Source organism: Erythrolamprus reginae, chromosome 3 (assembly GCF_031021105.1).
Source record: "Erythrolamprus reginae isolate rEryReg1 chromosome 3, rEryReg1.hap1, whole genome shotgun sequence".
Lineage (NCBI taxonomy): Eukaryota > Metazoa > Chordata > Lepidosauria > Squamata > Dipsadidae > Erythrolamprus > Erythrolamprus reginae.
This window is the reverse complement of record NC_091952.1, coordinates 66,525,991-66,552,778: the sequence shown is the minus strand read 5'-3', so window position 1 is coordinate 66,552,778 and position 26,788 is coordinate 66,525,991. Positions and strand designations below refer to the sequence as shown.

At 38.3% G+C, this 26,788-nt stretch overlaps 1 protein-coding gene across 4 annotated transcripts in view; it reads right to left on the bottom strand.

Annotated features, from left to right (window-relative positions):
* Positions 1-472: 472 nt before the first annotated feature.
* Positions 473-26,788, bottom strand: part of HIPK1 (homeodomain interacting protein kinase 1) — a 49,405-nt gene continuing 23,089 nt past the window's right edge. For 2 of the 4 annotated variants that reach the window (XM_070745661.1, XM_070745660.1), the window contains exons 5-16: positions 25,606-25,692; positions 24,494-24,678; positions 23,767-23,929; positions 19,435-19,657; positions 18,782-18,903; positions 17,393-17,527; positions 13,291-13,433; positions 12,334-12,516; positions 11,694-11,909; positions 9,668-9,900; positions 8,383-8,516; positions 473-6,161 (exon numbers count right to left, since the gene is read on the bottom strand). In XM_070745661.1, the coding sequence (XP_070601762.1) occupies positions 5,691-6,161; positions 8,383-8,516; positions 9,668-9,900; positions 11,694-11,909; positions 12,334-12,516; positions 13,291-13,433; positions 17,393-17,527; positions 18,782-18,903; positions 19,435-19,657; positions 23,767-23,929; positions 24,494-24,678; positions 25,606-25,692 (2,295 nt within the window). In that variant the 3' untranslated portion in view covers positions 473-5,690. The remainder of the gene's footprint in view (positions 6,162-8,382; positions 8,517-9,667; positions 9,901-11,693; positions 11,910-12,333; positions 12,517-13,290; positions 13,434-17,392; positions 17,528-18,781; positions 18,904-19,434; positions 19,658-23,766; positions 23,930-24,493; positions 24,679-25,605; positions 25,693-26,788) is intronic. The other 2 variants (XM_070745662.1, XM_070745664.1) reach the window with 2 other exon arrangements.

The window sequence follows — 26,788 nt, the reverse complement described above, 5'->3', positions numbered from 1 at the left end:
CTTATTTTTCTTGACTTTCCAGGAGTGCCAAGAAGACATCTACCATGTTATCCTTCTAAATTGGCTCAAGAGTTGGGCATTATGGGGCACTATGAAACTTTCTGAAACTGCACTGCTCTGCAGTGAGAAAAACCTGTTCTCTGTATTATTGCCAAAGTACCATTTTTTTCTTCTCCATTCTTTGAGCATATTAATGCAGATTACTGCCTCTCATCCCAGAAGGAACAAAAGGAAAATAAAAACATCTAGTCTGTCTAGACATGAGATACACCATCCTCAATTCATCTCCATTCAACAAAAATTCCTTTTGATCATGACATCAAATTATGCCCTACTTTCATGTACTAAACTAACACATGCAGTACTGCTGACAAATTCCCTGTTCTCTTAAAGGCGGCCTTCCTTTCCCCCTTTCTGCTGCTTTTACGCACAACAAAACAAAAAGATTTTCACTCAGAAATCAACAAATTAATAGAATACAGAAAAGTAACTTTTTTATTGATGCATTGCAATTGTTCTACATTTTTACCATATTATGTAGAAAATACTTAAAATACAAGCTACTTTGTAAAACCAAAGACAAACATTGAATCCAAAGATAAACCGTGTTTTCACAATGGACCCTTTTCCCATATAGTTAGTATTAAAGTTTTTAAATATCTGTATTTCCTCTTGTTAAAATGATTTTTACATTATCCCCTAAGTACATTGGCAATACAAACATAGATCAATAATTGTCAGAAACTACCTTTATCTAGCGGCTTGTAAAAAGGAAGAGCACAACCAGAAAAAAGTTAAATTCTACACAGTAAACTAGCATATCAAATACATTTAATAAAGTAGGAATTCCATTGCAATATCAAGGAGTCAAGCAGAAATACTAACATTACATATAATGCACTGCTACATGTAGTGAATTAGATAATAGTTCAAGCTGAATCTGAAATCACACATTATATAAAGTTTAGCAACAAACAACTATGTCAACATGCGGCACCATTCATAAGTTAAAAATTAAAACAAGAAAGCAGGGCTGTGCCAATCCCAGTCACCTAGAAGCAATTGAATTTTATGTTTAAAAAAATATTGAAATCAGAGGTATGGTACTGCACTGTTTAACTATGTGCAAGCAGTAAAGCTCAGAAGCTGCCTTTGCAGTGGAGTATCAAGAACAATGAGGTGAAAGTTCAGCTATCAAGAATGTTAAATAATAGGTTTAATCACATAAGTGACTAAATAAAGCATAATTTGTTTTGCTATTACTAAAAATAAATTTACTTACAAATGAGCTCAGGTTGCAGAGAAAAGCACAGCTACCCACAGGCAAGTCCCACAGATTTTAGAACTTGCAGAAAAATGCAGCCATAATATTATGGGAGTTTTCCAAATTCCCTTAGCAAAAGGAGACTAAATTTTTGAAACTTTGATTTTTGTGCATAAAATAGATTCATTTACTTGTAGGCTGCACAACTGTGAGACTATTGCTCTCTCTCCTTTTTCATTATGAGGCAACCTGGAAATGCACTGGGAGAAAAAGATGCCCCAGCAGCCTAGTTCTCACAAATTATGAGGGGTTACTTTCAAAAATTCTCCTCTCCATCTTAAGCCCGGGAGAATCTTGAAGCCAATACAGTATGATACGAAAGCTGATTAAAACTTTCCTGCCATTGACTCCTGTATCTAGAGAAAAAGTGAATGGGGGGGAAGAGTTCCCAAACTAAAGCATCTGGAGTTATGTCTCCTTTCTTGGATGGTGTCCATCTGGACAAATATTCCAGGTGCACATTGAGAGATTTTAAAAGAGCTTAGAGGCAATAATATGCTATGTGTGCAACTTGCTATCTCACCTGCTTTGTGAGAAGGCCCTTTAGAGAAAACTCTTAATATTTGTTTATTTGCTTCCAAATGTGAAGTGTGGTCTCTGGAGCAAATTGCTGAGGAAGTCAGAATCAAAAACTTGGGGAAATGTCTTTTGTTAATGATTCATAATTTCTTAATTCAGATTATATATAATTACTTTAAACTTGTCTTGAAAAGCCAGTTCTTTTGTTCACTCAGAAGATGTGAACTGAATTGAGGTAAAAAATGATTAACCCATTCAAAGTTAGGTTTTCTTTTTAAAGACCTGTACTTTATATTTTCCAAGCAGATTTACTGAAAATCCTAGCTGCAATGGAAATATTCTAGTAATATTTTAATATTAATATGTTTAATTGGTAAACTAATCCACTTTCAGGTTTTCTATGGCGAATTGATCTACAGGTCATGGCACTAAGCAGAAAACTATTCTGAGAATGTTGCAGCAACAGAAATTGTTGTTGACACCAGTGATGTAAAGAACTGAAATTCCTTGGTTATCTTCACATCAATACAGAAGAAAAAAAATACAACAGAACAAGAGTACAGTAAACAAATGTTCACAGCTAGTCACACTGTTAACCACTCTCCTCTATTGCCAGAGACAACAGATTCCTCACTAAAAAGGAAACTGTAAGGCTTGTGGTCCACAGACTATTTAGAGCTCTTGGGGGTAAGTGGCTTTAAGACCTCTGAAATTTTGGCCTCGCTGAAATCATGACTTCCCCTTCCCCAATTTCTGACTAATCGGTCAGTTATTGCCAGTTACCATTTCAAAAATTGTTCACATTTGGACTATTATAACATGTGAACATGCATGCTCCAGAAATTGGTTTAACATTCTTAGATGTTTTTTTTTAAAGTACAAAACCTAGTCATTTAATGTAGACTGGATGGAATACAAACTGGTTTCCAAGGCTGTTAATGCCTTTTATTGCTGTAGCAATACCACTCTCCAAGACAGTTAATTCTCCATTTGGCCAAGAACAGTCTTTGCATAATGGCAGTGGTGAAATAAACAATTGTGACAGAATTCGGTAAACCAAATGAGATTTAGAAGCTCACCACTAGCAGGCCAGTTCATGTGTTATTTCCTTACAGCAAGTGCTAGAGTATTCTAAGCTTTCCAAAAACGCCAAATTACTAGTGGTGTTAAATAAAACTTAGATTATGTGCTTTCCGGTAAGCTCTCTTTGGTATAAAAGTTCTAATTGTAACACCAAACTAGAAATATTTTATAAGCAATTTCTGCTACACACATGGGTAACAATGTTACAGTGCACCCTAAGGGAAAGAAATTGCACATGCTTAAACACCTTTGAAATACCAAATATGCTTCCCAATGCATTCCTAGCATAATACTCTTAAAGATGCATCAACAGCTAGAATAGTTACACTTTGGGGGGGAAGGAAGGGAGGGGAAGGGTCACTCGAAATCAAATGCTTAGGTTGGAATCCAGCTAAACTGAAGCATTTCAGACACCACACTAAGCCTTGGTTAGCTGTAATTAGTAATTAGAACTTGATTACGAACATATTGTTTGAACTGGCAAACAAAAATTATTTTGTCTTCAGGTATACATGCCAGGATCAAACCACGTCATACAGTGTTTTTCCCAAGCTGGTCTACTCTAGTTATGCCAATTCCCATTATCCCCCAATCAACATGACAGGCTGTTTGGCATATCTTGAAGAAAGTCTTGTTTAGAGGGTATCAGGTTAGTAAAGCAATACTTTCTAGAGAAGACTACCCTACATCATGGCTTGGCTGCCATGTGACTGGAAACTCTAAGCATAGTCTGCATTTGATATTGTGGTTAACAAATGCTTGGCTTGATGTCTGAACTCACTTGGCCGTTACAGGGGGACCAAATTGTGAACATACTTAAGCTTTCCAGCTGAAGTAAGCAAGACTACAGAAGTACTCAGCTTTGGCTGAATGATGCCAATTGTTCCATTTATGTTGGCATTCAAACTTAAAGGAAATGGTTTTGTCACCTATATCTATCCTTAGTGGGACATATTTGATGAATTGCTTCAATTTGACGGAGAGCGGAGGGGCTTGCTGGTCCATCATAAGGCAAGCTCACTGTAAACTCTAGTCACACTACATAATCATTTAAGGCACTACAATATTTTGGGGGGGGGGGGGGTTTACACACCAGTCACACATACCTGTGCAAAACAAATCAGAAGATATCCTTGCCTCTCATGCAGCTTTTTTTTTCCTTTTCTCTCTTTCTCTCTCAGTGCTACAGTGATGAGCTCTAGGCGATTGCATTATTTCACATACATTCCCACATGTATTAACAACTCATTTTGGTTTAAATACAAAGGAATATACCAATTTCATCCCCAGAAACATTTAAGAGTTAGACAAACACTTAAGTACAGAGTTCAAGTATAATCACTACACATTTTGATTACAAAGACAGAACATTTGGGATTAGCAGGAAATTTTGCTTGTTGTATTTAATTCTAATCAATATGTACATATTTCATTTTCTGTAAAATATTAAAACATCACCATTACAAAACTTCTAAAATAGTTTTAAATTCAGTAATAAACATTTAAAATCTGCAATTTTGTGTCATGTTTTTGCAATTCCTACATGCATGTATTGTATACAAGTCTTAATAAGAGCGCTTTAATGTTTCCTGCCAACAGATTCCTAGAAGGAGGTGCTAGCAGAAGTATAAAAAGTTTACATTTCAGTAAGTTGATGTTAAGGTGAATTTTGGATTCTTCAGCTAAATGAACCAGGCAAAGAAAGACAAGATAGGCAAGAGACCCTCCCATTTCTGCAAAAAGAATCCAGCTCTAAATGTTATTTTTAAACTGAAAGAATGTCATTCTACTAGCCTAAATCTCAAATAAAACTCTCCAGAAAATGTACATCTATTCAGTTTAATGAACCTTACAGGAAGTACTTTCCAGTGGCTCCTGTCCTGAAACAGCAATGCACTCCTAAATATGTTCAGCTAAGTGCAAGAGCTCCTGGACAATGCAGTCATATTAACATTAGACTGTGATCTCATAACAGAAAGCAAAATCATCTTTCTGAAATTGTTTCTGGAAAAAAAAAACCTCTCATCTTCATTTTGAAAATTAATACATTAAAAATAATCTGTGATGTAAAAGAAAACTGTATACAAAAAATCCTACACTATCCTTCAACAGAAATAATTAAAGTCAGGCAATTGAAAAGCAATATACATATGTCTATGTACATAGATAAGAGAAGCTAAAGAGAGAGGAAATAACTGCTTTTGTAGAATTCAGCTCTTGCCTTTCAAGAATATGAATTGCAAAATTAAAATTAAAATACTAACTCAAGTTTATAAAACAGCCCTAGCAACCTAGAGTTAAATGTGCATTTTAGTGGCAATATGAGTTTGTGCAAGCTGCTAAAATAATTTAAACAAGTACTATTTAATTCTAATACATTTTTAAAGAACAGTTTTTTTAAAAAAACCACTGATTTGCTTGTCCCTTCTGATTAACATAATAGCTTTAAATAAAAGGGGTTCAGGCGATAGTTGTTTGTTTTTAAAGCATGAAAATTAAATGTAAAATCTTGATGAGAATTTGATTCAAAAGATTCTACCCAGTCATCACGTATGTTTCCCCTGAACAGCAGGGCTCCACCAACAGTACCACCTGATTCTGGAGAGCGTAAGCAGAATTGTCAACAAGGGGGCGATTCCCCATTATTTTCCTTGGATTCCACACAAGGTTCCCGTTGTGGAATTGTTAGAATACTGCAAAACCTACTGCAGATCCCTTCATCTCTTTGATCGTTCATGACTTTAAGACCGTTTCTGTCCCCCAATTACAAGTAAGAATACTGATTAATCTTGGTAGGGCTTAGTGGGTATCCAGTGTAAATTGCAGATCCTCTGGAAGCACCAATGTAGGACTGGGCAGCAAACTGATGTTGATACTGAGCAGGTGCTACGTTGGCAGAGGTTAACAAGCTGGGCCCCACACTGACTGGGACCTGGTGCACAAGAGTGCTTGGATGGGTTGTGTATGTGGTGTGCCTGGAGGAGCCCTGAGGGGAAAAGAGATGAGCAATTGAATTGGTGGAGCCCAAGGTGGCAGCAGTAGTAGGCGCATAGGTGTACATGTGAGGCTGGCTCGCTGTGGCCGCTGCCAAGTGAGGGTGGACTGGGCTGCTATGCTGGAATGTATACGGAGCCTGAGCAATTGTTGTTGGCAGGGGAGCAACGTAGGCCTGCTGTCTGCGAGGAGCTGGATTTCCACTTCTCTCTTGAGTGGCCAGTACAGTTGCTTGCTGGTTCTATAAAACAAGGAACAGGCTTAGAAAGAAAGCATCCAGAACACTATTATACATAAAAAAAAGTCTAATAGGAGGTGGAAAGGAAAGCGAAACAATGTTCCTGGTATGTATCAAATGAAAAGGAATTTTTCCATCCAAAGAGAATCTACCTTCTGGAACAGTGTTTTTCAAGACATAGTCAGGTGTGCCGAAAAGAAGGAAGTTTTGGGGCTGGCAGCAGGAGCGGGAGGGCGCCGGCAACAGCGGCATTGGGCAGTAGCCATAGGGCGGCAGCTGTGAGTGGAAGCTCCAGCTGTAGTACTTTTCTTTACTCCACTTTTCCATTGGGCAGTAGCCACGGGACAGCAGCTGCAACACCCCGCCCGGTTGGAGCTTCCATGGCGGTGGCGGCAGGTGAGCTTTAGGGCCAGGCAGGAGGGCGGATTCAGCGGGAGGGTGCCAGCAGCAGGAGCGGGAGGGCACCGGCAGCAGCGGCACTAGGCAGTAGCCACGGGGTGGCGGCTGCGAGCAGGAGCTCCAGGGCAGAGGCACAGACAGCGGTGTCTGGACGTGTTGCTGGACGCCGTACATGCTGCGCTGGATATGGGCCTGGCACTGGCCTGCTGGCTGGGCTGGGACCAAGGTGCCAACCCTGCACCCATGCCCAGCGCAGCAACACGTCCAGCCACTGCAGTTGATGACTCCGCCCTGGAGCTCCCGCTTGCAGCCAACCGCTGTGCCCGATGCCGCTGTTGCTGGCATGGTGTAGGAGAGAGATAGCAAGAGAGAAAGAGAGAGAGAAAAAAAAGAGAGAGAGAGACAGAGACAGAGACAGAGAGAAAGAGGGAGGATATCAAGAGAGAGAGAGAAAGAGAAAGAAAGCAAGAGACAGAGAAAGAGAGAGACAGAGAGAAAAAAAGAGAGGGGATAGAGAAAGAGAGAGGGGGGAGAGAGGGAGAAAGAAAAAGAGAGTGAGTGAAAGAAAGCAAGAGAGAAAGAGAAAGAGGGAAGGAGTGAGAGAGAAAGACAGATAGGGGGGGAGAGAGAGAGAGAATTTTTTTGTCCAAACTTTTTTAACGCTCCGCTTCCCCTGGAGTGGGGAGGGAATTGAGATTTTACAGTATCCTTCCCTGCCACGCCCACCAAGCTACGTCATAGCTACCAAACCATGCCCACAGAACAGGTAGTAAAAAATTGAATCCCACCACTGGTAGATACTGCATTAAGAACAGGTAGTTAAAAAAATGAATTCCACCACTGGTAGATACTGCAACTCCTCAAACAACCTTCTAGACAACTATCTAGCTCCCTTAACACCCTTTATTTTTAATTTTTAAAGAAAAATTAACATCTACATCTACATAGTAAAGGAAATATTATTTATTATGTTTATATTTCCTTTCCTTGTTTATGTATCAGAGAACATTCTATGAAACATTCTTGGTGAGAATGAATAGTCTGCCTATTTGGTTTTTCAGAGGGGGGAAGAACATTAATGTAATTGGGAGCAGATACCATGTGTTGTTTAGTTAAGTTATGTGAAAATAGCACTTTGGGTTGTGCATTGCAGAGATAAATATAAGATTTGGCATTTGGCCTCACATCATATCCTTTCCTTGCACTCAATTCTGCAATGAATTGTTGTTGATCATATTTATTTGTTTATTTGCTTGCCACTCACCTTGTTTCAAAGCACCTTTGGGTGCTAAAGAGACTCCCATAACAATTCTGCACAGACTGTTTCTTTTAAAATTCTAGCAACGTACATAGTCATAGAGGGAGGTCGACAATTGATGAAATCTGTGTGGTTTCTTCATAACATAAACCTCTTGATCAACAAACTTGCACTCAGTATTGGGACACAAATATTATTGTGCACCTTGTGACACAAAATGTATTGTTTTTCATCATTAAGGTTTGTAGGAGATGCCAATGGCCATATTCAGGAGCCCAAAATAGTTAGAAATCCCAATTACCTTAATCTTATTAAAAAAAAATAGGCATGAAGATGGCTTAACGGGTTTTCCTTGCACAAGGCAAAAAGCTGAATTACACTGTCCAAATCCATAATTTATGAAGCAGAAGGAGAAATCCACTACTGAATGCAAATTAGTACTATTGCTCTTTGAAATTTCTATCATTCACACATTCTGTTTTGGATCTTTCCTTTTTAACTGTCCCTTTACTATACAGCACTGCTAACTGCTACTAACTGCAGCAGCATATAGATCATTTTACATACCTGGCTAAGGTTGAGTGGTTGTACACCATTTGTCACTACCCGATGTTGCCGATATCCACTTGGTGTAATACAACATCCTGATGTTTGCCCACTTACAGATGCCATTGGCTTGATCTTGCTCAGGCTAAAGACTCCTACAATGAAAAGCAACAAATTTATTCCATAGAGAATCCCCCTCTTTAATACAGTCCAAAAGTAAATAACTCTTCAAATATTTCAAAAGAAAAGCTCCCTGAATGGAGTTCAAATCTCTTTACGGATAACTATACTGCTCAAAAAAATAAAGGGAACACTCAAATAACACATCCTAGATCTGAATGAATAAAATATTCTCACTGAATACTTCGTTCTGTACTAAGTTGAATGTGCACAACAGCATGAGAAAATTGATTGTCAACCAGTGTTGTTTCCTAAGTGGACAGTTGGATTTCACAGAGGTTTGATTTACTTGGACTTATATTGTTTAAGTGTTCCCTTAATTTTTTGAGCAGGCAAAAGGAGAAAGGCAAAATCCTGGGGAAGATACATGCCCTCTTGAAGCAATGAGTGGACAAAAGGATGAAGCTTTGGAATGAAGAGAGGAAGCAGTTTTAAATCAAGTTGAGATATTCTAAATTTCTACTAAATGTACTAGACTTTGGACACACTCTGTGAACTTTTTGAAGAAACCTATCATATCAGATTTTTGAATGTTTTAAAATTGACTTGACCTTTTATTAATAGGTAATGAGATCATGTTAACTTTCCAGATGTCACCTAACTAAGATCCAGTCTATTGTTTTATTTCCTTCACATTATTACATGCCTAAATAATTAAAACCTGCATATTCAAAAAATACCTAATACAGGTAGTCAACGTACGGTTAGAATTGAGCCCAAAATTTCAATTGTTAAGCAAATGGTTGTTAAATGAGTTTTGCTCATTTTACGACCTTTCTTGTTGTTAAATGAATCACTGCAGTTGCTAAGTTAGTAAGACAGTTTTTAAGTGAATCTGGCTTCCCCACTGAATGTAAGAAAATTGCAAACACTGATCACATGACTCTGAAACACTGCAATCATCATAAATATGAGTCAGTTGTCAAATGTTCAAATTTTGATCTAATGACTATGAACAATAAGGGTTCACTAAACTAAACAACAGTCTGAAGTGTTTTTCCCAGAGCTGTTGAAACTTTGAATGAACTCTTGTAAGCTGTATCAAAATAGCAAAACAGCCCCAAAATATTTGCCCCACCCCTATCACAGTTATAGACCAATGCAGTTTCTAGGTAATGAAGCTTACCTGAGGCCTGGGTGGCAACAGTACAGTCACTAAGCTGTGTTTTCAGAGGCACAATAATGGTACGGGAGGTGGAGCTTTCAGCCGCCCCTCTACTTGGCTCCAGCACAGCACCAGAGCTCCTGAGTGTGGAAAGTGCATCTGATGCATAAGGGCTATTCAGGGAAGAATCTGAATCCGGGGAATCATTAACAGTAACGTAGCTGATGACATTGGATCTCTGTTTCATGCCCAAGCTATGAGAAAACAATAATTCCTTATTAGTGATCTTATTTATCTTAATATTGCCTTATTGCAATATTTAAAAATGCATATTCAAACCATTGCATTATTCAGAGTATAAGACGCATCTAGCTTCTGGAAAGGAAAACAACAAGAAAAAAAAACCTGCTTCCCAGAAATTTGCCTCCTTGCTGCAACCAGCAAATAGTACAGATGGTAAACACTATTTGCGGTGTATTTCTGCGCATGTGTGCCTGACGCATAGAAATAGCAAAGAATTGGAGAAATATACATTATGGCAGTATATTAATGCCAGAGTTTTCTTAAATGTAGTTACACTAACTCCTCCCAATTATTTAAATAGATCTACTAAGTCAGGATTTAACTCAGCTGCCTTAATATTATAGCAGGACAGAGTTACATTTCAGACAATACTCATACAGATGTTGTTAAAATTGATGTGGCTTTCTGGAAGTATACGTTATTCTCTGCTACTTAAAAGAAGATGCAATAGCACTGGGCCTCTTCAGATGAGGCATTTATTTTTAAAAGTTTCTTCACTTGCTAAGCTATTTAGAACAATAATACAGCAGTCTTTAAAAATAAGTTTAATACTTTGAACATTCTATAAGCATTTATAGTTATTGACTTATTTCCTTGCAGCAAACGGCCAGTTTCAATTTCAGCACAACCTGATTAGCAAAAGAAAATAAAAATATGCCTCTGCCTCCCAACAATTTGCCTCCTTGCAGCAAATAGCCTGTTTCAGTTTCACTTTCAGTTTTAATCAGCCTGATTAGCATAAGTAGCTAATAGTTTCAGGCTGCAAGGATTGCCAGTCTATTTCTGCCTGCAGCCTGAAACAGCTAAGTGTCGAGAGTATGACAATCACTTGCTTGTGCTAATCAGGCTCTATGCTGTAAGGAGGCAAATTGCTGAAAGGCAGAAGCCAAAGGGCGGGGGTGCATGGATGGGGCTACACGCACCCAAATTTTCACCCTCTTTCATGGGGAGAGTGCGTCTTATACTCTGAAAAATACAGTATTCAGCAACACAAATAAGGTTAAAAAGAAATAATCAGTTGTGCAATGTAGTCAATAATCTGTTTCCCAAAAAAGTATTTCAAAGAACACAAAGATGTGAACTTTGCATTTTACTGCAACTCCTGCATTACTCTTAATATAAAATTGTACTAAATACATTTGCATGCCATCACCTTTCCAAATGCTTTGTGTAGGATATATGAAATCTATCTTATTTCATTCTCACAACTATCCTTTAAGCCAAACTGGCTTAACAAGGCCTGCAACTTTTTAAATGATGAAGAACGTTTTGGAGCTAGTCCAAAACGAATACTTCTAGCATAGATCATAAATTAAAATATGAAACTTTGTTGTTGTATGACCTATGAAGAATCCCCGAGCCTCAAAAGAGATGTACTTATCCAACAGCTCTGTATCATTGTATAAGATGTATCTATTACATTAGCTTTTAACAATTTACATACATTATTATGAAAGGGTATTATTAATTAATTAATTAATTGATTAATTAATTAATTAATTATATCCCACCGATCTACTGTTCAGTCTAGATCAGAATTATCAATGTGGCACATTCCCTATTGATCAATCAAGATCAAAATCATCAATACAAATACCTTTAATTCTATCTAAAGATGAGCCTTTAATCTTCCGTGCACCTGAAAAATAATATACTCAACCATTTAACTATGCCCTCTTTTTCTTTTTAGCTTCATGACTCTCTCTTTCTCACTGTAATGCATTAATGAATTGAAAGAAGCTACCTTCCAGGTTTGTATTTGTTATCTTCCTCTTCATCAGTGTCACTTCGGATGGTGATTACACTAACAGGAGGGCTGGGGGTATCTGGAATAACGATGGGCTGATGCTGCTCTTGCACTGGAAGGAGAGCATTGGAGGAAGAAGATGTGGCACGCAGAGGACTGCTTCCAATTAGAGAATAGACTTGAGATGGAATAGCCTCCAAAGTAGATGCAGGCCTATGGGAAAGATGTGTATAATTATGATAAATTCATCCACCAAAGGCATAAACAGAGCTTATATATTCTGAATGACTTTGAGCTTATTCATATACAATCCAGGAGAAAAGCATGTCATTTAGACATTCAGATTCACATCAATGCTTGTTCCAGACTCTGTAATCAAATGTTTAATCTCTACTTTTCCACAGTAATTATATATTTTTATTACTTAACAATACAGAAACACCTATAGGTGCTAAACTAATGCTAGTGCACACAAAAGTTCTTAAAACTGTCTAGTTTTGAATGTGCTTGAGGATTTCATCTGCTATAATCATAGTGTTATTATACTAAAAATGTATGTTCATACTGGAAAATGTATGTATATGAAAAATACAGTCTGCCGATTCGTATTCAGAATCAGGATAAATAATTTACTTACTTAGTGGCACTATGAGATGGGTGCTTATTCTTCTTTGCTGGTACCACATTACTTTGCTGCTGTCTTACAACATGAGCCACTCCAACATTCAAAGGTTGGGTTGTAGCCAGAGTCACATGATTGGTCAACAAAGATGGCTGTTGCATAATAGTGCTATACTGATTTCCATGTGAATGAGCACTTCTAAAGGAAAGAAAATAACACAGAGTTTTCTAGTTATTTTTTATGTACTCCAAAATACAGAGGCTGTTTGTTATAATGGTTAAGGCATCAGGCTAGAAACTAGAAAACTGAGTTTTAACCCCACATTAAGCACAAAGCTTGGGCCAGCCATTTTCTCTCAGTCCTAGGAAGGGAAAACCAATTCTAAAAAAATATTGCCAAGAAAACTGTAGTTTCGCCAAGGCAGGCACTGGGAGTCAATATTGACTTGAAAGCACATCTATTCACACATACATATACTCCAGAAGACCAAAACTCTTAGGGCACATTTTCCAATTACAATTCTGGAATGGGAAGAATCTATAATTATTTTATCAACATTGCAGTAAGTTTTGCTTGATCTCTGCCTCTTTGAACAGAAAATATGACTGTATTCTTTCCCTGCTGTTAAAACATCAGACACTAACTGTACATCATTTTCCAGAAAAAAACCTGTAATTTAAAATTACATTATGGCATATCTGGAGAATGTCCAAAAGATCTCTTTCCAACTTTTGTAAGCATTTATAGAAATTATCTCTATCCACACATTTCTTGACTATTCAATCATATTTCTACCTGTATTTCTCTCACTCTCCTGTCTCCCAAAGGGATATAAAAAGTACATATTAGTTGAAGACAAAAGTTTTTTTAAAAATGTACTATTACACATCTGATTATCTATTCTAAAAAATATAATCCGAAAACACTGCATTATTTCTATATTTTTTTCCATCTACTTGGTTGAAGACTCACCTCCAATCAGCCAACTGCTGACTACTTCCAATTGATTCAGGAATCACAGCTGTAGGTTGAACAGAATTGTGCAATGCAACCCCCGGAAGTTGTTGCCAGGTAGAAGGCAAAAGTATCTGTTGGGTCCCTCCAGGCCAGGCCTGCTGCAAAACAACAAAAAGAAAAACAAAAGATTTCTTCAGATTAGCTTCATCAAAGCTTTAAAAAATAGGTTGTTTAACGTAAAAGAAATGAGATATTGTTAACTTGCAGAGATAAGGACACGTGAATGCGTTTTTGTGAATAATTTTATAAATGGAAATGAAAAAAGTACAACTAAAAACGTTTCCTCTCACTCTGTCCATTGTGTATATCTGTATAAGAGATTTGTATTCATACAGTGTTGCAGAAAATATATTTAGCACTTAAATGTCTAGGCAGAAAAGATCGCAATTTGGGGTGGTTTTGAAGATGATTCTACAAATATGGAATGAGAGATTGAGACTTTAAGAAAAGCAGCAAAATTTTAGGCTGAGTTTTGGAGATAATATATTTGTTTTTGAAAGCTAATTATGATACAAACATTTCCAGGTGAAACTAATTTAATATAGTAGTCTGGAAATAGCAGCCTACAGCAGCTGCTGAGTACATGTTTTGGTAACTATTTCTGTATACTCAACTAGTAGAAAATAAGTTGGTGCATGACTAAAGAAGAAGGTAATATAATTTTAAAATGAAGGGTTGTGTTCAAATGTTTGGAGAACAACTTTTTTTGAATCATTCATTATGTTGAAATTCCAAAATTTGAAAGTAATTTAAATTATATTTTATATTGTTCCTCCACATAGAATCAGGAGTAACTGGTTATATATTCTTCCCTTTGAAAAGCAAATACTTTTATGAAAATTGAAAGCTTTATATATAGCCAAATGTGCATAAATCATATGAAACCCACAAATTTAGGCTCACTGACCTTGAATGAGATGGTTACCTTGGAGCCATTAAAGATAAGGAGAATGAAATTTCTGGGCCATCTGCGGTCTTAAATATTTTAAGTACATATTATATAACTATAAAGGCTCTGAATTATAAATGTAGTACCATAACAATTTCTTACTGGATAGGAGTTCATACCTCATAGCTGAGGTTTAACTACCTCTCTTCCTAATTTAGCAGATTAAGCACATCCTTTTTGTAACAATTATTAAGCAAACTATTTTTGTAATTCTACAGGAGTAATGTTGTAGAACAGAGGTCTTCAAACTTGGAAACTTTAAGACTTCTGGACTTCAACTCCTAGAATCCTCCAGCCAGCATAACTTATGGACTTCAACTTGTGGGAGTTGAAGTCCATAAGTCTTAAAAGTTGCCAATTTTGAAGAGCCCTATTGTAGAAGATAGTTAACTCTTCTTTTCTAGGGCATGAAGAATGTATCCCAGGACATCAGTTTTTAATAAAAGGAGTTCCTGTTTGTAGAACATGTGACTCCTATGGAGGATCAACTAGCATTCAGATCCTACCAGTTATAATAAATCTGTTTAGAGTGTGAATTGCTTACAATGGATTTATTAAATCCATCCAAGAAGAATTTTTGTCTTCGCAAAAACATTTACAAGAAAAAGTTCTTCGATAAAATACTTCCAGAATCCAATTCTTAATCACATTCCACACAGGTCAAATTGCAATACAGTTTGAAAACATTATAAATGTAATTTCAAATGACATATTTCTGCAAGTAACAAATTCTCTTATTCCAAACACTGGTTCCAAACAAGCAGCTTTCAAGCAGAGAACTGCTAACCCCTCTGCCAACATAAGCGGAATAATTAAAAAAAAGAGAACAATGTTAAGTCACACCATGCCTCTTTCCAAAAGCCAACACCTGCACAAGACAAAGCAGAGAGTTTAATACAGTGCCAGATCTAATGTCCCCACCAGAAGGCAGAAATCGGGCTTTCCAAGCGACGAACTGTTTTGACAGAGGAGGGACAAAAATATGCAAAGCTTAGCAAATGGCTAACGTAAATTTAGATGAAGCAGCAAAAGGGAGAAGTGTTGAAAGCACTAAAGGTGAGCATTTCAGGCAAAAGCCTAGAAGCCAAAATCCATGGAGAGAAAGGTAGGATTCAGATAAGATTCAGTGGATTTAGTCTAGAAGATATGTTTTGTGTCACTGTATCACAGAAGCACAGCAATTAGTATTCCAAGCAGAAGTGCAGAAAACATTTCAAACTCAAAATATTTCTATCTTGTTTCGAGCTCAAACTTAATGCTTCCACTTTTCAGTGTTCCCACACTGTTCTGACCATTCCATAAGTACAGTATTTGAGTTCAAAACAGCTCAGTTCCAAACTAAAAAAATGATTCAAGACTGGTCGAAACAAAGTTGGAGCATTTTTACTAAGGTTGATGCATTTCATTTGAACCCCAAACAACCGTTTCAAGCTTAAAATGTTTCAGTTCTGAATGCTTTGCAGATTCTAATTCCACATATGTCATCTAGGAATTTATTAAAATCCAGTTTTTAATCCTTAAAGCTGCAAATTGTTTGAAAACATAAAGGCTATGTCTTGAGAAATCACAAAAGATAGAGGGGACACAAATAGAAAAGAAGACCAAATGGCCTGTGTCTTTCATGGTTGTTTTTCCTTTCCTGTGAGATAAGAGGTTTTAATCTGTATTAATTTATACCACCATGTTTCCCCCAAAATAAGACCCTGTCTTATATTTTTCTGAACCCTGAAATAAGTGCTTGGGCTCATTATCAGGGGATATCTTATTTTGGGGAAACGGGTAGTTTCAGATTTGAATTTTCCATTCCAATGAATTTTTGAGGGCGGAATATATAGTATTCTGGTCTCAGTCTCCTAGCAGCAAGCCCAAAGGACAGTTTAGCCTACTGGTTGAAAAATCAAAAATAGTCTTCTGATAGTAAATAATCAAAGATTTTTCTATTACATATACTCCATGGTTTTCAGTTATGAAATTTATCTAGAATTAAATAATAGAAGTCATAATAGAGAACTATGGAATTTCTAGTGATCTTTTCATCACATGCAGTTACATTTTTTTAAAAAAAAAAATCTATCCTGCCTAACATGTTGCATTCCTTGGGCAACAGTAGCAATGTCAGAAAGACTTACTCATATTGGTGAGACTTGTTCTGACTAAAGCCAACAATGCCCCTTTTCTCTCCATTGGAAGAGAAAGATGTTCGTGAATTATCACTTTAAAGTAACGTAAAAAACAATGAGTATGCAACAAATAGAAGTGTACTTGGCAAGACACGTGAGGACACCACCATTTCAAGGGCACGGCAATGTTTCCATGTTATTCACTGATCTGGAGTTTCTAATTGGTTGTTTTGTGGGATTTACAAAGCATGAATTCCAATCAGAGAAATCCAGAATGAGAAAGAAAAATTTGAGAAGTCTGCACACTGCTTTTTAAAAACCACCCTAGAGAATTAAAGAACTACTCTAAGATATAGCTTAGATGGGAAGAGCTCACCTTTAATCTCAACCAAGACATGTAAAAGGAACTAAAAGCACGGGTAGGTTGCAGCATCAATTTAAGGATGGTGCATACTGGTCAGGATAATGACAGGCCAGAGAGATTTGGGTTGGTGCTGTTTTGTGTAAGTAAATAAATCTGGGTTGTTAAAGCCATAAATCAATAAAGGATTTAATGATATAAGAGATTTCCTGTGCTTAACACATCTTTACATGCAAAGAAAAAAAAAACCCACCCTAAATTTGTCAAGATATGGCTACCCAGGTATTAATGGCTGACTCAATCTAAGGACCATTACAATCAGCAAAATAAAAAAAGGTAAAAAGTACAGAAAAGAAGAAGTACGTTACTGCTCTTTCCAAACTAGGAGAAGAGCTTGATCAGCAATCTAGCTAGCAAAGAGCAACAGTCAATGATTCTGGATTCTTTACAGAGCAACACTAAACATCAGAGTCAGACAGTGCTTCAGCAATGTTGGGGAGGAAAAACAACAAGACATTAAGATGTAGCAAGAACACAGCCACAAGATGGCACATGCTTCCATGCCCTCTGCAAGTCTAAGTTAAAACAAAAACTCCGTTAGTGAACACAATCAAGGGAGGCAATTACCAGTACTGCAGCCGTCTGTTCTACTAGCGCTGGCCGGCCGGCTGCGCAGTTCAGAGTAAAGGGTACCGCATACTGCGGCGTGATGGTGGCTACTTGAGGATGAAGAGTTGCTACCATTAGTGGTGTACAGCTTCCCTGAAATGTAGATTAGGCAGTGAGTGAAACAAAAGTACTAAGGTAACAGGGCCAGAAAGGCTTCCCCCAAGGAAACTAAGGGGGCTTTTGAGTGATTTGCAAAAATAATACGTATCCACTGAAAATTAATATGCTTTTCTTCTGACTTGTATATAATGATAACAGGTATTCCTTCATATCCATGAACAAGCCTTTTGCGTTTAGCGCACTTAAAACACAAAAGGGGATAAGTGCAGAGAAGGCTTGGAAAAAGAAATAATTCCTAAAATGGCATACCGAAAGCATTCAGTTGCTAAACCAGCATTTTGTGTTCTGATATAAAAATTCCTATTAATTTCCTCTTAAAAATAGTTATAATTGTGTTATATTTCACCACAAAAATCTTAAAACCTAGAAAAAAAGAAAATTTTTGTTGTATTCACATTGAATTGAATACTGGATATGCATTATGCTAACCAAAGTGCTTCCAAATGCCTTCTGCAATGCAAATAAAAAAGGGTAAATTGCTGTCTTTAAGTTATTCATGCCTGACCTAAATGGAGTTTACAATAATGTAACTGAAGCTGCATTGCAAAGATAATACAATTAAAAAAGTAATTTATTTAACTTATTTCAAAATTTTCTGTTCCAGAACATCCCATTTTAACCATGAACATATAACACACACACCCTAAAAAGGGTTTCTGAGAGCAGAGACTCCTTTGTTTTTATAGCAGAACAGAAAACTAATATTATCAAAGAAGTAAGTCTAAAACTTTGGTATTATGTGTAACCTGTCATTTTCTCAGCATGAGAAAATGCAAACAGCATTCCTAAAGTGAATGGGAAAGTTGATGGGAAAGAGTAATTTAATTGAACCAATAGTGACAGACATCTTTTTCTGCTTTCTACTAAACTTAATTGTAATTAATTGTAATTTTAGGGCAAGCAATTAAAGCCAATTAAAGTGTATCTTTTTCCAGATTAACAGCTGCTAATATATTCTGTTTTAGGCACAATGGTAGATCCTGTAAATGAAAGTTGCCTAAAACTTTGGTCTTGGACAATAAAGTCCATTTGCAAAGGCCAAACCTTTAAAGCAAAGAAATCATTAGATGAAGAAAAAAAATTATTATATTTTCCTTAATGTACCACTAATGATTTTTAAGCGGCTTAGGAATTTCTGGTTATCAATTTCAGTTGAAAATATGCCACATATATTATCCAAACATATACATAACACCTTGTTTTACTCACCCCCATCCCCACTTTTACCTGTGTGAGAACTCCGGACTGGATCTGCAGGGGCTGAGCTGCTGGTGCTTGTGGCACAATTGGAACAGCATTGTCCATCCTTACAGGGAACCCAGAATGCTTTGTGGTTGCCTGAAGACCAGCTGGATGAAATTAAGATCATAAATAACTACCCAAATATATTTCAGAGCTTAGTTTTTAGAGATGATGCATAAGAAAGATGCAGGTTATGGTCATAATTATCAGTTCTGAAAAAGGTTCAACCACCCCAGGAGCTAGTAATCTATGACAACTGATACTATGTTGTCAAGGTATCAAAAAAGGATCAAAAAAGTTGGAGATAACTGTTTGCAAGACAGTTATGTAGCAGTCAAGAAAATGTTTTTTTTAACTAACCATTAAGTGAAACATGCTGCTTCCTTCTATTATGAAATGTGTATCACACCTACCATACCATACTTAAGATACTACTTTCTACTACAAAATCCAATTTAGTCCTAGAAGCCCCAAAATCAACTTGGGTTGCCTGGGTATTTCTTTCACAGAATTTGTTTTTATTGCAGAAGGTAAGAAAATGTAGATTTTAATGTATAAAAGAGCACTTTTTTCTGTCTTTTTAAATGATGGTGTCATGGATATTCAGAAATAGTATGTCAGGATAAAAACACACTTACTTGGAAAGGCAGGAGGACATACAATGAATGTTTGTTGAAATGGGTCTGTTTGAGTGCAAATTTGAGTTGTTCCAGGTTGTAAGGAAACACTCTGTTGTGCCACACCAGCAACTGGTGCTGCAGAGGATGGATAGAGAGCAGACTGATAATTCAAGAGTGAAACATCTGAATTTGCTAGAGAAAGAGTAGCTGCAGCTGTAGAATTGGAAGCCAAAACACTAGCCTGAAAAACAAGATAATCTATCATTAGAACAAAAACTAATATTTAACATATATATACACATACATACATACATACATACACACACACACACACACACACACACACATATATATATATATATCACATATTTTTGCTTAATATTTAAAATTAAGGGAGTTTGTTGGCTAGGAATAAATTAACTGCCTTGAAATGGCCCTGGGTTGGGCCTAGAGGCAAAAAGGAGCTGTGACGTTCCTTCAATATACCAGGGTGATCCAACAGAAAAAAACATACCGTATATACTCGAGTATAAGCCGAGTTTTTCAGACCAAAAAATGGGCTGAAAAACCCGACCTCAGCTTATACTCGGGTCACTGAGGAGTCACCACAAGAGGGCGCCCCGCTGGAGCCCGGCAGGCATTGCTTCAAAAACGGAGCTGCCTGAAGAACTGGAGCCGGGTGAGAAATTGATAGAAATGGCGGTGGGGCGGGGCACTGCAGCTCGTCTCTCTTACTTCCTCACTTGCTTTCTTTCTTTAAATACCGATAAATAAATATGCTGTGGGCTGCTTCCTCTTCTCCTCTTTTGTTTTCTCCTGTCAGTTGCGGTCGTGGAGGAAAAGGAGGAAAGGAAAGAGGCGAGGCTTCTTTTTTCTTTCCTCTTCCTCCGTTTCCTTCGCAGCTGCCGTCCCAAGTGGATCTCTTTAGCAAATCTGCTTCCCAGAACAACACATGGGGCAATAAAGGGAGACGGAGGAGGGAGGATCAGGGGTGGGAGGGAGATCCAACCAGCGAGCCAGCCAGCAAGCTAAGGGGGGAGGGGACAGCATGAACTCTCTCCAGGCTTTAGAAGCCCCCAGCCGGAGAGAGAAGCAGATTTGCTAAAGATATCCACTTGGCGCGGTAGCAGGGAAAGAAGGAGGAGGAGGACAGCCTCTTTCCTCCTCCTCCCCCAGGGCTGTGGGCTATTCTGGCTCTCCTCCTACTTTCCCTGCTGCTGTCCCAAGTGAATCTATTTAGCAAATCTGCTTCCCCCGAACAACACATGGGGCAATAAAGGGAGACGGAGGAGGAGGGAGGATCAGGGTGGGAGGGAGATCTAGCCAGCGAGCCAGCCAGCAAGCTAAAGGGGGGGGCAGGGGGCGGCGGCATGAACTCTCTCCAGGCTTCTAAAAACTTGTCAAGTTTAAAGATCCCTGGGTTAGAGTTAAAAATGCAAGAGTCTTCAAACCTGAAAAGATTAAGACTTGCGGACTTCAACTCCTACTCCTGAAGTAGCCTGGCTGGGGCAGGAATTCTGGGAGTTGAAGTCCACTAGTCTTAAAAACTGTCAAGTTTAAAGAGCCCTGGGTTAGGTTTAGAAATAGCTTTTAGCTTGGTTGCTAAGTGAGCTACTTTTTTTACTTTTTATTTATTGTTATTACCAGATTGCTTTTGTTTACCCTCTTTTAAATTTACAGAGCTAGTTTACTCGTTTTCTTTAAAATAAATATTCTAAAACATTTAATCTACTGATTTCTCAATTAATGTAATTTTATTGGTTTCCATTTTTATAAGTTACCAGTAGCCACTGCATTTTCTAACCTCGGCTTATACTCGGGTCAATAAGTTTTCCCAGGGTTTTTTTTTGTGGTAAAACTGGTGCCTCGGCTTATACTCGGGTCGGCTTATACTCGAGTATATACGGTATATATATATATATACACACACACATATATACAGTGATACCTCTACTTAAGAACTTAATTCATTCTGTGACCAGGTTCTTAAGTAGAAACCTTCTTAAGTAGAAGCATGTACCTCCCCTCCATTCGCTCTGGGCTGCCAAAGCCTCCTTAAGCGCCACCGAAAGGCTCCACTAGCAGCCAAATGGCCGGGATTAAAGGGGGAATGGCAGGAAACTGGCCGGGCCTTCGTGCAGCGCTCAAAATTTCCTGGGAAATTTTTCCGGGCTCAGGTTCTTAAGTAGAAAATGGTTTTTGAGAAGAGGCAACTAAATCTTGAATACTCGGTTCTTATCTAGAAAAGTTCTTAAGTAGAGGCGTTCTTAAGTAGAGGTATAACTGTATATATGTATATGCTACAGCAGAGGTCCCCAACCTTTTTTGCACCAGGGACCGGCTTTAAGCTAGACCAGTTTTCCATGGCCCGGTGGGGGGGGGGGGAGCTAGCTGTCAGCGGCGCCGTAAAAGGGGCGATCAAGAGAGGAATGGGTGAATGAATGGACGGAGGGTGGGAAGGAAGGAAGGAAAGAGGGAAGGGACAGGAACAGAAGAAGGGTGCAAAGGAAGCAAGGAAAGGTGTGAAAGGGGAGAGTAAGAGAGGAAGGAGTGAAAGAAGGGAATGAGGGAGGAAAGAAGGGAGGAAGGAAAAGGAAAGCAAGAAATGGAGGGAGGAAAGGAAGGAAGGAAAGAAAGAAAGAAGGGGGGAAGGGACAGGAACAGAGGAAGGAAGCAAGGAAACTTATGAAAGGGGAGAGTAAGGGAAGAAGGTAGGAAGGAGAAAGAAAAGAAGAAATGGAGGAAGGGAAGGTAAAAGAGAGAAAGAAAAAGAGCAAGAAAGAAAGCAAGAAAGAGAAAGAAAGAAAGAAAGAAAGAAAGACAACTTCAAAGAAAGGCTCACTGAGCATCTCTCACTCTCTCTCTTTCTATCCCTCTTTCTTTCTTTCTCTTCCTTTCTCTCTCTCCTCTTCCTTTATCTCCTCTCTCTCCCTCTCTCTTTCTCTCCCCCCTCTCTCCCCTTTCCCTCTCTCTTTCTCTCTCTCCCCCCTTTCCCTCTCTCTTTCTCTCTCTCCCTCTCTTGCTATCTCTCCCCCCTCTCCCTCTCTCTTTCTCCCTCTCCCTCTCTTTCTCTCTCTCCTTCTCACTTTCTCTCTCTTGTTTTCTTTCTGTCTCTTTTGCTTTCTCTCTCTCTCACTCTTTCTTGTTTTCTTTCTCACGCTCTTTCTCTCTCTTGTTCTCTCTCTTGCTATCTCTTTCTCCCCCCCCTTTCTCTCACTCTCTCTTTCTCACTTTCTCTCTATCTTGCTGTCTGTTGCTCTCACTCACTCTCGTTCTCCGTTCTTCTCAGCGGTGACGCGCGCACGCCCTGCCCGCCTCACCTTTGCGAGAGCACTTTCGCCCCGGGCTCTCAGCAAGGGGGTTTGCAGGAGAGGTGGGGCCGGCGAAGGTGATATTCAATGTCGGGGGCGCACAGGCGGTTGCACGCGCTCCCTATCTCCCTGCTAGCCCACTCAGAATATTCAAAATAAGAAAAGCCTTCGCCGGCAAAGGTTTTTCTTATTTTGAATACTCCGAGTGGGCTAGCAGGGAGATAGGGAGCGCGTGCAACCGCCCGTGCGCCCCCGACATTGAAGACCTCCGCTGAGAAAAGCCTTTGCCGGCATTTCCTCTCGGCGTCAAGGAGGCGCAGCGGCGGGCGGAGAGAGGGAAGGGGGGGGCAGCGGCGTCCCTCCTGGCCTTGGCGGGCCGCCCGACCCTCCCCACCTCCTGCAAACGCGGCGGGCGGCGGGGGGAGAGCGAGGAGCCGGTTCCGGCGGGCGCGGGGCTTGGCTGGCTGGCGGGGGGAGCGCCGCTGGTGGTGCGGAAAGGCCGAGGGGGCCCTGGCGCCGCGGACCGGCTGAAAACCCCCAACGGCCCGGTGCCGGTCCGCGGACCGGCGGTTGGGGACCTCTGTGCTACAGGATCAAATCCCAGTAAGGGTATGGCTAGCTGAACAGGCCAGAACAAGGCCGAAATAGTGCTATCCTAGTCTCCCTTAATTTTAAAAAATTCAGCAAAAACATGTGGTGTGTGTTTTCGTAGATTTTCACGGGTACAGGTATGAAAGTATTGGCATATTCAGGTTTCTTCCCATGTAAGTTTCAAAGATTTCTGGCGACGTTTCAACGAGGTCTCACTCATCATCTGCATGCTGGTGCTTTTGTCCCTGTGCTAGGCTGTTCGCCCTAGCACAAGGACAAAAGCACCAGTCTGAAGATATCTATCAAATACTGGGCTAATTACGAATGAAATTCACTGAAGCTAATGTACTAAAAACAAGTCAATTACTAGGAAGAATCATTCCAGGATATGATAAAAAGTTTTGTTTTGATTTTGTTCATCAAAAGAAACAAAAAGGAACTGATTTACCTGATGATGCACAGTACTCAGCGGGTTGTTGAAACTCATAGTGAGGTTTGTGCTTGTATTTGGTGCAACATGTGTCGTGAATGGGCTTTTTATTTGATTAACGGTGTCATACATATTAACTCTTCGTTTACAAATTTCCATATTCTGAAAACAGGATTTCACACTAAAAGAGAATATTAAGTGATTTAGTTAGCACCATACAGACTATGCCTGATTATTAAAAATAAAATGCCTGCAAATTAATAGTCATCAAAACCTTTTAAGTTGCTTGGGCTCTTTCTGAAATCTAATTTTATACTTGCCTAAGAAACTATAACTGCTATTCTTCTTCATCAAAATTTCACAGTACAATCAAAACCAAATATTCCCTATTCCAAAATAAACTCATACAGCAAAATATTTCTAGCAAATTATATATTGCTACCAGGTTTTTCTCTTTTGTATTAGCAAAACCTTAACTGTCTATGAGAAATCAATAGATGGCAGTGGAAAACCAAGATTTAAAAAGGAATATCCTATTATAACAAAATTTCCAGATGTCTTTGAACAACATCATAGTAAAACTATTGTTTAGAAATTTATTTTAGTGAATCTACTTTTTTATTTAATTTAAATATTTTCTGAAATTATTATATAATTATTATTTATTACTTGTCCAAAAACATGAAGAAGCAGGTTACAAATCTGAATGACTTAATAGCATCACTTATCTGGGCCACAAACTTACTGATTGCTATGTGGAAAATCCAGAAGATGATTCATAGTCACAAATGGATGGTTCAAGGTCTTCAGCGGAGTAATTCTCTTATCTGCATCAATTGTCAACATTTTCTTCAACAAATCTATATATTCTCTTCGGTCAGCCTTCTCTGCCAACATATCTGTTCCCTCCAAGTCTGTAGACATATTTACCTTGTGGAAAAGTTTTTTAGATTGTTTAGATTTTTCTTCAACTTATATACTTTATACCAGGAAAATAAAGAATACATAACTCTTTTAAGTTCTTGAGGAATGTAGCTCTAGTTCAGTGTTTTTCAACCAGTGTGCCGGGGCACACTAGTGTGCCGTGAGACATGGTCAGGTGTGCCGTGAAGCTCAGAGAGAGAAAGAAAGAAAGAAAGAGAGAGAGAGAGAGAGAAAGAAAACAAGAGAGAGAGAAAGAAAGAAAGAAAGAAAAAGAGAACAAGAGAGAGAAAGAAAGAAAGAGAGAGAGAGCAAGAGAGAGAGAACAAGAGAGCAAGAGAGAGAAAGAAAGAAAGAGAGAGAAAGAGAGGGAGCTAAGGAGGGAGAGAGAAAGAGAGCAAAAAAGAGGAAGGAAGAGAGAAAGAGGGATGGAGAGAGAGAGAGACAAGAGGAAGGGAGAGAAAGAGGGAGGGAGAGAGAAATAGAGCGAAAGGGAGGAAGAAATAATTTTTTTGTCCAAACTTTTTTTAGCCGCCCCCCCCCCCCCCCAATGTGCCCCATGGTTTTGTAAATGTAAAAAAATGTGCCGCGGCTCAAAAAAGGTTGAAAATCACTGCTCTAGTTTACTACCATTTTCTCTTGGTTTCTTTCCTACAAATGTTTAACTTAAAGAAATATTGCCCTTTCATTTAAAATGTATGTTCAAGACAAGTCTACAGATGTTAAGTGATTTTCCTAAAATAATTTACTTATAATTGCTAAATTACTAAAATTTATCCTCGGGTATATTAGGGAGACCAGTTGTATAGCCCCATGGGGAATAATAGAAAGGGAACACAATTAGTTTCTATGTAAAACAACTGCAAATTAGTTACTTCTCAGGATTATAATACCTGTACTTTTCAAAGGCATTATTATTTTTTATTGGCATCTTACTTGTGCCATGTCGTCCAAACAGTTAAAAATATATTTCCGAGCTTCCTTTGATTTTATTCCTGTCTCCAACTCATGTTCTTCTGGTGTCTGTCAAATAAAATGAAAGTTACAAAAAAATTATATCTTTAATATTTGAGTACACTAAAAGCAGAAGTAGGTCAGCCTGCAATACTGCAGGTTCCAGAGATTTTCTGAAGAGGTTAGATTTAAACAGTGTTTTAAATCAGGAAAACAGCTTTATAATCAGGGCAGAAACAAGTAGCAAATACATTGTGTGCTTATGGAAAATGGCCAAAGACATTTGAACTTTACAATGTTTTTCAAAATCAATTTAGATTGCCTTAAATCTTACAGAAACTATTTTACTGATTTTTTTTTCATGATACAAACATGTTTTCTACGGACATTATCTGTTGTAAATTTCAAAAAACAAGGTCCAATTCAGAAGGGGCATTGGTCTTATCTGATAGGCCTCTTCTAGTAGGGTGGAGCTAACCTCCAAGAAATCCATGACACCTTTCCTTCAGCCAATGAGGACTGAATCTGACAAATTGATGTCTTCATCCTCCTGCCTCAATTCTACCTTTTTGATGGAGGATGATTTGTCAGTCCTCATTGGTTGAAGAAACGGTGTCATCACTATGGAGAATATCCTTTTTCATCAAGTATTCACAATAGTAATTAAAATATTTTTATTTATAAGTCTTGCTTTACTGGACAAAAGCATTTTATTAGAGACAGTTAAAATAATCTCACTGTGGCTTATTTTATTCCTCCCCCCGCCCCCAGCCTCTGTTATCACTCATCAATTTCCACCAATGGTTTCCTGGTTTTAGTATCCAGTTTTGGAGATGACACTTTATAGCTAATGGCATATTTATAGTCACATAATTTCTTAGACAAACTACAGCAGCTCACATTCATGACTAATCCACTATCCTATAAGGATAGGTTTATACATAATCTGAAGTCAAAATCAAATCACATTTTGGTATATTATATATGCAGTCAATCACTATATAGGCCTCCTTTACTTAATAGGTTTGCAGTTCAATTCCATTCCAAATTAATATTCTACTCTTGATGTTCAGATGCTGATGTTTCCTTGGACAAAATGCTACTGCATGCAATATCACTTGCTAATAATTTACTTACAAGTTTATATTTATTGTTTTTAATTGAT